We start from the raw sequence: 10,684 nt of genomic DNA on the forward strand, positions 1-10,684 counted from the left end.
TAAATAGATAGATAGTAGAAAGGAAGATTGATTAATATTTATAATTCTTGGAATACCAATATAAGAGATGATATCTGATTTATATAGCAGACTCAAGACCTACTAGTAACTAATTCATCTACTTTACAACAACCTAACTTCTTCAGCTAACTACTTAATTCATTTCCTACCTTTCTAATGCCACCTCATCAATCTTTACTTAATAACTCTTCCGTTTTAGTTGTAACACTTTCCTTCAGTTTCAGCCATGGGTTGATATTTATTCCCCTTTCTAAACACCGTCAAATTGCCCATTGACATTGGTTCGTCCCGAGCTGTAAAGGTTCTTAATCTGATCCCTTCATGTTGATGAGAAGATTGGTGACTCTACAATAAGAAATTCACATCATTGATTAGTTTAAGATGAATATAAGAATGTTCTGATTTTTTAAGTAAAAATCAAGTGAACTAAAATTGAAATTAAAATTCAAAATACAACTGAAGAATAAGAACTAAATAGAAATTATATTAAAATCGTTTGAAATCGAATAAAATTAAAGTTTAGTTTTAAGTATCTTTCTAATAAAATCAAATGATTGAAGGTTTGATTTCAAATTCAAATCTTAGTTAAAAGAGTTTTTTATGAAAAAATAATATTAATGAGGATGTGAAAAATTTTGTGAAAGTGGTGTGTTTTTTTGCCAACTTTAAAAAAAAAAAAAAACACTTATTTTCGCATAAATAACCAGCGAAAGTTTTTCTTTTTTTTTTTTTTTCTAAAGAAAATTTGATTGATAGCTATTAACTTTCTACTGGTCATTAATTAAGTCAGCTGCGGGTTGAACTATTGATTGACGTGATTATATTTTATTATTATTACTTATTATTTCTTCTTTAATTTTTTTAAAATTGATTTTTTAATAATAATTTTTTTTATTTATCATAAAAATTAAACAATTTTAAAGATTCTCACACTCATTTATTCTATCTAACGCAAATCTATTAAATTAAATAAAAGGGTAAATGCGAATCAGTTTTAGTCATAAAAAAAATGAACAAAACATAAAGGCAGCAATGCCGCACATGTAAATACATTCAATTCTCATACGACACGTGACAGAATATTTTAACCCTAAAATAATATTTGATGAATCTTAATATTAGTCTCCTTTTGTATTGTTATTTCTTGATTACAACATTCACATAGACTTCATAACCATTCTCTTGTTACAAAACTATCAAATTATAAACAATTTGGCATTACTACTTCCATGCTAAAAATATCTCCATTTACAATTATTTCTAATTTAATATAATTTTTGTTAATTCCATAAATTAATTTATATACTTGCGTTATGAGTTAAATTAGACTTATGTTATTTTATATTTTTTGGGTATAATTGATTTTGAGACTTCACAGATGATTTCATTATTACTAAATCAAAGTGCATTAGAAATATGTCACTTATATAGGAATTACAAAAAACAATATATCTTAGACCTTAATCAACCAAACTCACATTTTTTTAGCATAGGTTTATATGCATGATGAAAGTTAAATATATTCATTCGAGGGAAAATATTTGCATATTAAAACTCCATTTGTTTTGTAAATAATAATTTATATATAAAATATTTTTAAAAAAATAATTTATATCCAATAATTTAATTGTCAATGAGATTCACATATATGAATCCAATGATATTAATGAGATTATATATATAAAGAAAAATAATTTTTACTTTTTTAAATTGACTTTTTTTTTTCTTTCAGTCAGGAAATGTTTTTTATTGATATTTTTTTATATTCAAAATCTAGAAAAAAACAAAACAAAAATATTTTTGATAAAATAAAATTTCCAAGTAACCAAATTAGAGAAACAAAATAAATTGAAAAATTGCCTACCAATACCACAAATGGACAGAGCACAAGGTTGTTATTATCTAAAAGGCAACACAATAGAGTATCCACTAGGCCAACTTTTTCACTCTATATCGTTCACAGCCAAATGGATTAAAAAATAAAATAATTATTAGCTAGAAATTTTCTTTTTTTAAAAAAAAAAAATAGCTAGTTGATAAAATCAAGAACTGCATGCAGTATATAATTTAAAATCTCAGGACCAAGACAGAAAATACAAGGCAATGAAGATTGTAAATATGAACAGATACTGTTTGCTAATCGTCTTCCTCCAGGCAGTGATCACTCATCTCTCTGTAATAGATGGTCTGAAAAGTGAGAAACTTTGCAGCCAGTGCTCCACCTGTGACTCCAATCAGTGCCCTGCAAGTGATGCTTATCCCCATATGACTGCATTTGATGATACTCTAATTGCTGGTGCTTTGCAATCTGATTATGTTGATGCAAATGATAGAGGAGTTTACTCAGTGCCAAATGTAAAGGGTGGCACTTCTGCAAAATATAATGCTTACTTTGGCTGGGAGTCTACTTCTGGTTCAGCTTCTGGCTACCACAGGTAATTATTATTAGGCAGAATTACTATTTGATCCATGTGATATATAGAAAACTTATTCATTAGTTTTTCGATTTTAAAAAATATATTAAAACATTTCTAAGATTTTAAAAAATTTATTAATTAGTTTATTCATCCATCTTAGCCATAAAAAAATCTGCAATACTTTTAATATAGAGAAACTAATTAGTAAAAATTTTTATAAAACCAAACAACCATTTAATGTATTTTTATATACTATAAGGACTAACTAATATAAAATTTAACAATTGAAATTAGTTGATTTTTTGAACCTTTAGAAACATTTTAATTTTATTTTTTAAAATAAAATGACCAACTAATTAGTTTCTTCGTAGGAGTAAATAGTAAATTTTCCATATTATTATTATTATTTCGGGTTCCCGCAATGTGTAACGCGAACTTCTCAATGTTATGGAAATTTATTGCAGGTTTAGGAACTACATGGACAGATGCTCAGGTGGACAAAGCTACCTTACCGTGGACAAACACGGAGAGGTGAGGCTTCGATCGCTGGAGTCGTTGAAAAGCTTAGCAGAGGCTGACTGGAAATCCATCAATCCACCAAACAAGTTAAACCACAGAGGATTCCGGTTCTGGGTATCTCATAGCACAGGAAAATGCCTGACAGTTTTGGGAGGGAAGAAGGATAAGAAAACTGTTGGAGTGGCTAAGTGCAAGTTTGATGGCTCCAACGCTTTCCAGCTCTTCGCCTTCCGCTTCCATTATCACAAAGCTTTCTGCTGTTGCAGAGTCCAAAATGAGTGATTTCGGGAAGATTTTAACAGCCTGCAGAATAGCATTTTTAGAGCATATGCACATGATGTCTAAAGATTTATATGCATCTGTGTGAATTGTACCTTTCATTTCTGATCATCTGACAAGTTTCATGTCCGTGAAGCTCTTTTCCATTCTATGTATGGGAATAAAGTGAACATCTAGAGTAGGTCTTCTTGTCTGCTGCAGCCTATTGTCTAATTTTTCACTTAATTCTAGATTTTTTATTTTATTTATAAGTTGCAAACTAGGACTCGCATGGTAGCATCGATTTTCAGATAAGATCGACAGGGTCAGGCTTGGGATCATGGAACATGTTAATATCAAGCATTCAGCTTGGCATACCTGGTTCCCTCTACTGTAAGCCATGATAATTAGAAGCACCTACTTAACCACAAATTATTAAGAGGATTGAGGTACTGAACTCAAGAAATTGGCCATATCAAACCCTAATGGCAGATGGCTCCACACTTTATAATACAAATGAAGGACAAAATATTTATGATCTTACAGCTCTTGCACAGGAGTCAATTCAGTGAAAACTTTTAATCCTATTGAAGTGGCTGTACATCAATAATTTTAGTATTCTTATCTGCTACGGAAAAAGATGGGATCAATTCCTTGCTATCTTCAATGCCATTCAAACAAGGTGGCTTGCCGGCTCCATAATAGAAGTACGCCATTATTTTTGAAAACTCATCTGCAGTTCGTGTTGCTGAACCATAGAGTTCGGCAGAGAAAGAGGGGTAAGAAATCTAATTGTTTAGTCATATGGAGCAGAAAGAATAAGACATGCTTTCTCAAATTAAAGAATTACCTTTCTCACGATACAAGATCCTTCCGGCTTTAGTGAAAATAACTTCTGGGAAGATGGAAACTTTTAGAGCGGAGACCAAATCAGTCTCAACAACAGCATCAATTGCAACACACTGCGATAAAATAGAATATCTGAGTTAATAATCTCCTTTAAGGATTAGATTTTACAAGGGATAATTCATGGATTTTCTTACTCTTGGTGAAGGTAGCCTGCAGTTCCATATGATATGCACAGCCTTCTCCAGTTCATCTCGAATCTTTGCATTTTCCTTTGGTCTGGTGAGAATATAAAATTTAGATGAAAAATTAACAGCAAGTTAGTTCTGGATGCAGCAAAGGTTGAGATGAGAAAAATGTTTACAATGTCCAAGGTTTCTATGGCAGGCATAGAGCAGAGCTCCACTCTGAGATACATCAGCTAAAAGTATCATATACCATGTTCACCAACTGAGAACCAGATAAACTGGTCATGTTGGCATGAAATACTAGGAAAGTTAAAGTGCTACTCCTAAAACAAGGTGATAAAAAGGCAAAAAGGTCAAATTTGCCCTTGAACTATATTGTGGGGGTAAAAATATCAAAATCCATCTTTCAGTTCAAATTTGCCCCTAAATTATCATTAAAAAATAAAGCCAAATAAGGCTAAATTGAATGAGCAAAGTGTAGTTCATACTTTTAAATCCACAGGTAATACTCTTATTTAGTCTTTCAATGACAGTTTAGGGGCAAATTTGGACTAGAAAATGAAATTTGGCACTTTTGGCCCCTGCTGTATGGTTCAAGGGTAAATTTAGCCTTTTAAGCCAAGAAAAAGAGGCAAATCTAAATAACACTTTATGAACTATCTAAAACCATAAAGCATAAACTCAATCAAGTGAATCACTCTTTTTCTTTCAACAGAATCACATGAAATTTTTTCAAACTCAATAATCTAAGGCGCCCAAAAGGAACAAAACAAAGTAACCTTTTATAACGATTATGCACAAGTATGATCAAAGGACTTATGTCTTTGAACACTGTCTCCTCCCATTCTGCAGCAGTGATGTCTTTGATTGGACAAATGTAATTATCGTCTTGCCAAACTATCTCATTTTCACTATTGTAGTTCTCATCATCAACATCCTTCTTCACATTCTTGATAGTTATTTTGTTGAAGAACTGACCCAAGTTGAATCCCCAACCATCAGCATCTTCAGGCCAATCAGGATCGTCCTCCTCCACAACAAGGGGGTAATCATCCAGAAGCTTCTGCATCTTTATCTTCTTTTCATCATCGTCAAGCTGTTCCTCAACATCAGGATACTTGCTGATTACTTCTTCAATCTTCCTTCTCCATTCCCGTCTCTCTTCAGGATCCATAAGATATGGGTCATGCACCTGACCTTTTCTTGTAGAAGAATCATCATCTTCTCCATCAGTGTCACTAGATTCTTCCCATTGTTTTTTCTTTCCATCATCTGACCTGAGTGTTTCCTCTGTTCGTGTAGCTCTTACTCCCCAACTTCTGAATTCACCACGCTGCAGGCAGCATTAAAGAAAGAACTGCTTTGTTAAAGAATTGTCTTTATATGAAAAAGGGGAATACTTTGCTGAAGGTCACTTCAATTGTTTAGGACAAATGGCAAGAAATGCACCTGACAAGGAACCCTCAACAAATTTGATGGACTAAAACAACAGGAAGAAACCTCAATGCTGCTTCTTTTTGCTTCAGAATGAAAACTAATACCAGCAGCTGAAGGAAAAACTCCGAATTTGTACTCTTTAACAAGCGAAAATAAATCCTGAAACCTTAATGCGTGTTGCAGTGCCATTTCTACAAATATTTTCCAATGCAAATGACATTAGATATCTAGCAACCAACAATTAAAAATGCAGTAGATAAGATAAAAAAGAATACATATAAAAAATGAAAATTTCAAGTTGCATTGCTAAAGATTAGCTGATTAATGTCATTTTTCAGGCTCAATTTCAAAAAATTCAATCTGAGCTACTTCCGGGAAGGAAAACAGCAAGTCAAAATCCCATTGATGTAATTGAAACCGAAATGCAGTCAACTTATGCAGTCTGCTTAACCCATTGGCAAAGGCCACTGTTGGTGAACCTTCAAGTTCGAGCTCACTTGGGTCTTTTATCAATTGAAACTCTCATTGTAGTCTTCTTAACAATCTTGAGACATTGATTCAAAATTATATCACAGAGCATTATGGACATAACTAATCACTTTAAGATAATGTATTTAGCCCAAAAGATTCAACAAACTCCACAACTCAGCCAATTTCCAAAAGAACCTCAAACTTTTCAAAAAACTGAATACACCCAAATAAAATTAACATAATTTGGCAATGTCGATCATCTGTTCTTCCACCCTTTTTTTTTTTCTTTCTTTCTATTAGAGGGTATTGAGATTTCACCCAGAAACGAAATTCTAACATACCCTTAAAACAGAGAAGTCATCTATCAATCAAAAACTAGATGGTTAATACCAAGAAGGAATTGCTTACCACTTGGTTCTAGCTGTGGAGAAACGAAACGAAACGAAGCTCAGAGTCAGAATAATGTGATCGTTGGTTTGTGAATTTCTTGAAATAATTGCTAAGGCTAAACCCTTGCTTGTAGCTAAAACCCCAAGAGCAGAGCAGAGAACTGTTTTCTTTTAAGCCAGGGGCTGACATGGGATTAGGATAAGCACCTCCCTTTTTCCTTTTTTTTTTTTTCTTAAATTTGCAATATATATTTGAGTAGGACATTTAAGAAAAAAAAAAATTACACTCTCGTTAATATGCAATGGGTTAAGGATTATGTTAATTTTCTGTCTAAAATATATTAAAATTTTTAATTTAATCTAAAATTAAGAAATCAAAAAATTAAACTTCTCAATTTTTTATATTAAATAAAAAATAAAATTTAATAGAAAAATCATGAAATTCATTAATTTTTAATTTAAATTAACAAATAAAAAATTTAGTTAAAATTTTTAATTTGAAACTAAATTGAATTCAAATTAACTCTTAATTTATAAAATAATTAAAAATAAATAAATCTCTGGTTTAACTGATTGCCGTTTCATGATTATTATTTAAATATTCTAAATGTTTGGTAAATTATGTATAAATATTATTGTAATATATAAAATAAATAATTTATTATATAAGATTTAAAAATATAATTCTGAATAAAATATAAATTATTTTTAAATATATATGTTTATTTTTATGTAATAAAAATAAACAGATTATAATTATGTTTATAACATTTATATTTATTTTATAAGTTAAATAATTTATTAATACATATTAAAATTTATTTTATTATAAAAATTTTATAATTAATAAATATTAAAAGAATGATATAATTTAAATACAAAAATAAAGTTAAAATTTTAAAATTAAAATTAATTAAAAGGGCAGTGATAAAATATTTATCAACTTTTTTTAAAAAGAATTTATGAAACCCACAATTTAGCCCTCTAAATTGAATATCTGTAACAAAAATCAGATGAAATTGAGATTTAGCGCAAATACATCAACACCATGGAACTAAAGAATTCGATTGAGCGTAAACTGCAAATAATGGATAAAAATGGAGATGTAAAAACTGGCGGACTCCTGGGTTTTGTTCCAATTGCAATTTTTAAATTTTTAATATTTTAGATATATTCAAAAGTTCCTGAAAATTATACATATATTTTTTTGTCAGAAATAAAATAAATTCATTGGGGCCATCAGAAAGAAGTACAAGGAACAACCTAACTCAGGGGACCCAAAAAAATAAAGAAGCTCCATACTAACTTAGAAAAAAAAGAAAAAAAACCTTATACACTCAGTATAGAAATCCTAGTTAACGGGATGAGGAAAAAGTCTGCCGCCTTTGGAACTCAATAATATGTCTGTATATTTCAGCAGTGTTAATGATATTTTCATTTCAGCGCTCCTCGGCAATGCACTACTCCATAATATCATTTCAGCGCTCCTCGGCAATGCACTACTCCACCGAATTTTGGAAGAATCAGTTTCGAGTATCAATCTCTATTAATACCTCGAAGGCTTGTCATATACAAATAAAAATAAGGTTGAAAAAGTTAAAGAAATAAAAAATATCTTTAAGAGAGCAGATGATTTACCATGAGAAACAACTCTCTCGAGCTATCTTTGAGATCATCAAAAGAGTGAGAACTGAAAACCACCTGTTGCTTGGTAGAGCAGACATGGTGGCTGTCGAGAGCTAAGAAACAAGGATTAGAGGTATTCGGAATCCCCCAAACATCTTCTCACACAGTATCTTGGCTGCCGAGACCGGTGTGGACTCAGGGGTCACCTTAGCAGCATTCAAAAGTTCATTATCTAGCGTAGATGACAGCTGCTCCACCGCTTTCTTCCTCTTGTCAGCTGAGGGGGGAGGGGCTTTCCTTGCAGGCTCTGTAGTGGAGCCCGTTTGACAGCCCTGATCTTTGTAACTGGCTTTGAGGTCCGGGCTCGCTTGCTAGCTCTCCCTCCAATCACTATAGCCCCCACAGCCTGGAGGGGTAGGATATCCAGAGGGGCAACCCCAGTGCCCTCCTCCAAGCTGCTCTTGACAGATTCGCTAAGCGCGATGGGCTGCCTTATAAGTTTGTTTAGGAGCAGGCGGAGTCTTAGCTGGAGCCAGTGCCTTAGCAGGAATAGACGTCCTCGAGCCCCCGAAGCGAGAACCCCTTGCCACAGGCACCAAAGCCAAAGAAGGCGTAGAGTTAGAGGCAGCACAACGAGTCATAGTTGCAGGGTCCATAGCATGGAAGATCTCCCGGATTACGTCAGTCACCATCTTGTTGGCCTTGAAGGCTGCCAGAGTCGCCTTCATACTTTCTCGAGATAGGGCGAAGTTCTTTAGAAGTTTGATGGTATCTTTGGGAAAGACAGAAGCTAAAAAAAATGCCAATCCGGTTAAAACTGAAAACAACAAGAAAGAAAAATAGAAAAATAACAATACTAACTTTCCTGCAGTCCCGAAGGCTGGATATAAACATACACTTATACGTCATACTTCTTCTTTACAGAGGTTAGTTGAAGAAGGCGGATTTAGTTCACCAGGGTTAACTTGGGAAAGTCGTTGCAATCCTAAGGGACTTCCCCCCGAGAGAGTTCGACATCTCAATTGATCCTTGAACTCTCCTTTAGCTCAACTACCACAAAGGCCTCAATCTAGCTTTTTATCGAGTCTTTATACCCAGCGAAGATGGACAACCCTGCTCAAGGACCAAAATAATAAAACCCGTAGTTGGACCTGACGAGGCAAAAGAAGATACAAAACAACACAACTGAGGAGGCAAAACCCCAACATAGACAGATGGATTCAAAGTAGCACATGAACATGATGGAATTACGAGACAGCATACATGGAGTCACCTTGAAGTGAGGGGTAAAAGGAAATGTCAGCCCGAAATCACGGTGTTTGATAAAGAAGACTAAATTGTACTACTGCTGAGCGTCTATTAAGCCCGCAGGAGGTGGATTGGGAAAGACAATCCTTTCATTAAGAAGGGGAGCCCTAATTCTATAAATAGTGGTATCAGCATAGTTGCTGAAGAAGTAATTAGAAAGAGAAGAACGGGTAATGGTAGACACCAAACTCACAACATTGGGGATTCTAACGGAAGCCATAAGAAGAGTAAGACGAACCTCAAATTGAGAAAGCAGGAATTACAAAGAAGGAGAGCAAAGTAGCAGAAGCAGCGCAAAAGGTAGAACCGTGAGCGAAATCAAAAGTACGAATGTAAAATGTGTAAAAGTAAAGAGAAGATGTTTTGACGAAAGCACTTCTAAAACTATGCAATAATAATTGAAACTTTTAGATTTACCTCTCATTAATCATGAAATAACTAATAAGTGGGTAAATTTGATAACTACTAGGTCTTGGATACTCAGACTACGTCTAAGTCGATAAGGGAAGGCCAGGTCATAACCTCACCAAAATCCGATACACAGGCCTATCTACCAGCACGCGGCCCAAACCTTGTGCAAGCAAGCCGATCAGAGTAAGGCTTGGACCTGCTGGAGAGAAGGCCAGCCTAATCGACTTGATGGGTCAGTGGGACAACATATCTCTAGACATCCAGGATTGTGTTCACATAATGGCGGAGGGAATTAAATAGTCATGTGACAATAGAAAAAGACGCAGTACGCCCGTACGTACGGTCAGTATGATAATAACAAGAAATACTGTAACAGAACGGCGATTACACGTTAGTAGAGGATAAAAAAAAAGAATAAAAAGAGTGAATAAATAAACCAATCAAACCAAACTTATTAAAGTACACCTTGAACCTATTCGCTGTTGGATATGAGAACTTCATGATTTAATAAAATATTATTTTTTATAATAAAATATTTTTAATAATAAATTTTATATTTATAATTTTGCAAATAGTTTACTATTTTTATGTTTATTAAAATATTAAATTTTTAAAATTTCAAGTTAAAAAATAATATTATATTAAATCATAACTTATTAGATCTTACTGATAAAAATTAGGTATTTATGCAATAAAAAAAATAAATTAAACTTATTTAACTCTAAAGAAAAAATATAGAGACTTTGATTAGATTTATTAGAAGAACTTCAAATCTTACTGCTTGGTTTTGATA

The 10,684-nt window shown here is 32.9% G+C and overlaps 2 protein-coding genes across 2 annotated transcripts; one reads left to right on the top strand and one right to left on the bottom strand.

Annotated features, from left to right (window-relative positions):
* Positions 1–1,959: 1,959 nt before the first annotated feature.
* On the top strand, positions 1,960–3,519 carry LOC122723630. Its single transcript, XM_043956405.1, has 2 exons — positions 1,960–2,456; positions 2,903–3,519. Exons 1-2 carry the CDS (start codon positions 2,125–2,127, stop codon positions 3,237–3,239), a joined length of 669 nt encoding a protein of 222 aa, XP_043812340.1. The 5' UTR covers positions 1,960–2,124; the 3' UTR covers positions 3,240–3,519.
* A 149-nt stretch (positions 3,520–3,668) lies between these two features.
* LOC110614506 (thioredoxin-like fold domain-containing protein MRL7L, chloroplastic) lies at positions 3,669–6,737 on the bottom strand. Its single transcript, XM_021756055.2, has 6 exons — positions 6,566–6,737; positions 5,699–5,877; positions 5,029–5,582; positions 4,259–4,340; positions 4,066–4,177; positions 3,669–3,963 (listed from the first exon to the last, which is right to left on the bottom strand). The coding sequence occupies exons 2-6, from the start codon at positions 5,873–5,875 to the stop codon at positions 3,800–3,802; spliced, it is 1,089 nt and encodes a 362-aa protein (XP_021611747.1). The 5' UTR covers positions 5,876–5,877; positions 6,566–6,737; the 3' UTR covers positions 3,669–3,799.
* Between the last annotated feature and the right edge of the window lie 3,947 nt (positions 6,738–10,684).

The sequence above is a fragment of the Manihot esculenta genome, chromosome 5, assembly GCF_001659605.2.
Source record: "Manihot esculenta cultivar AM560-2 chromosome 5, M.esculenta_v8, whole genome shotgun sequence".
Taxonomy (NCBI): Eukaryota; Viridiplantae; Streptophyta; class Magnoliopsida; order Malpighiales; family Euphorbiaceae; genus Manihot; species Manihot esculenta.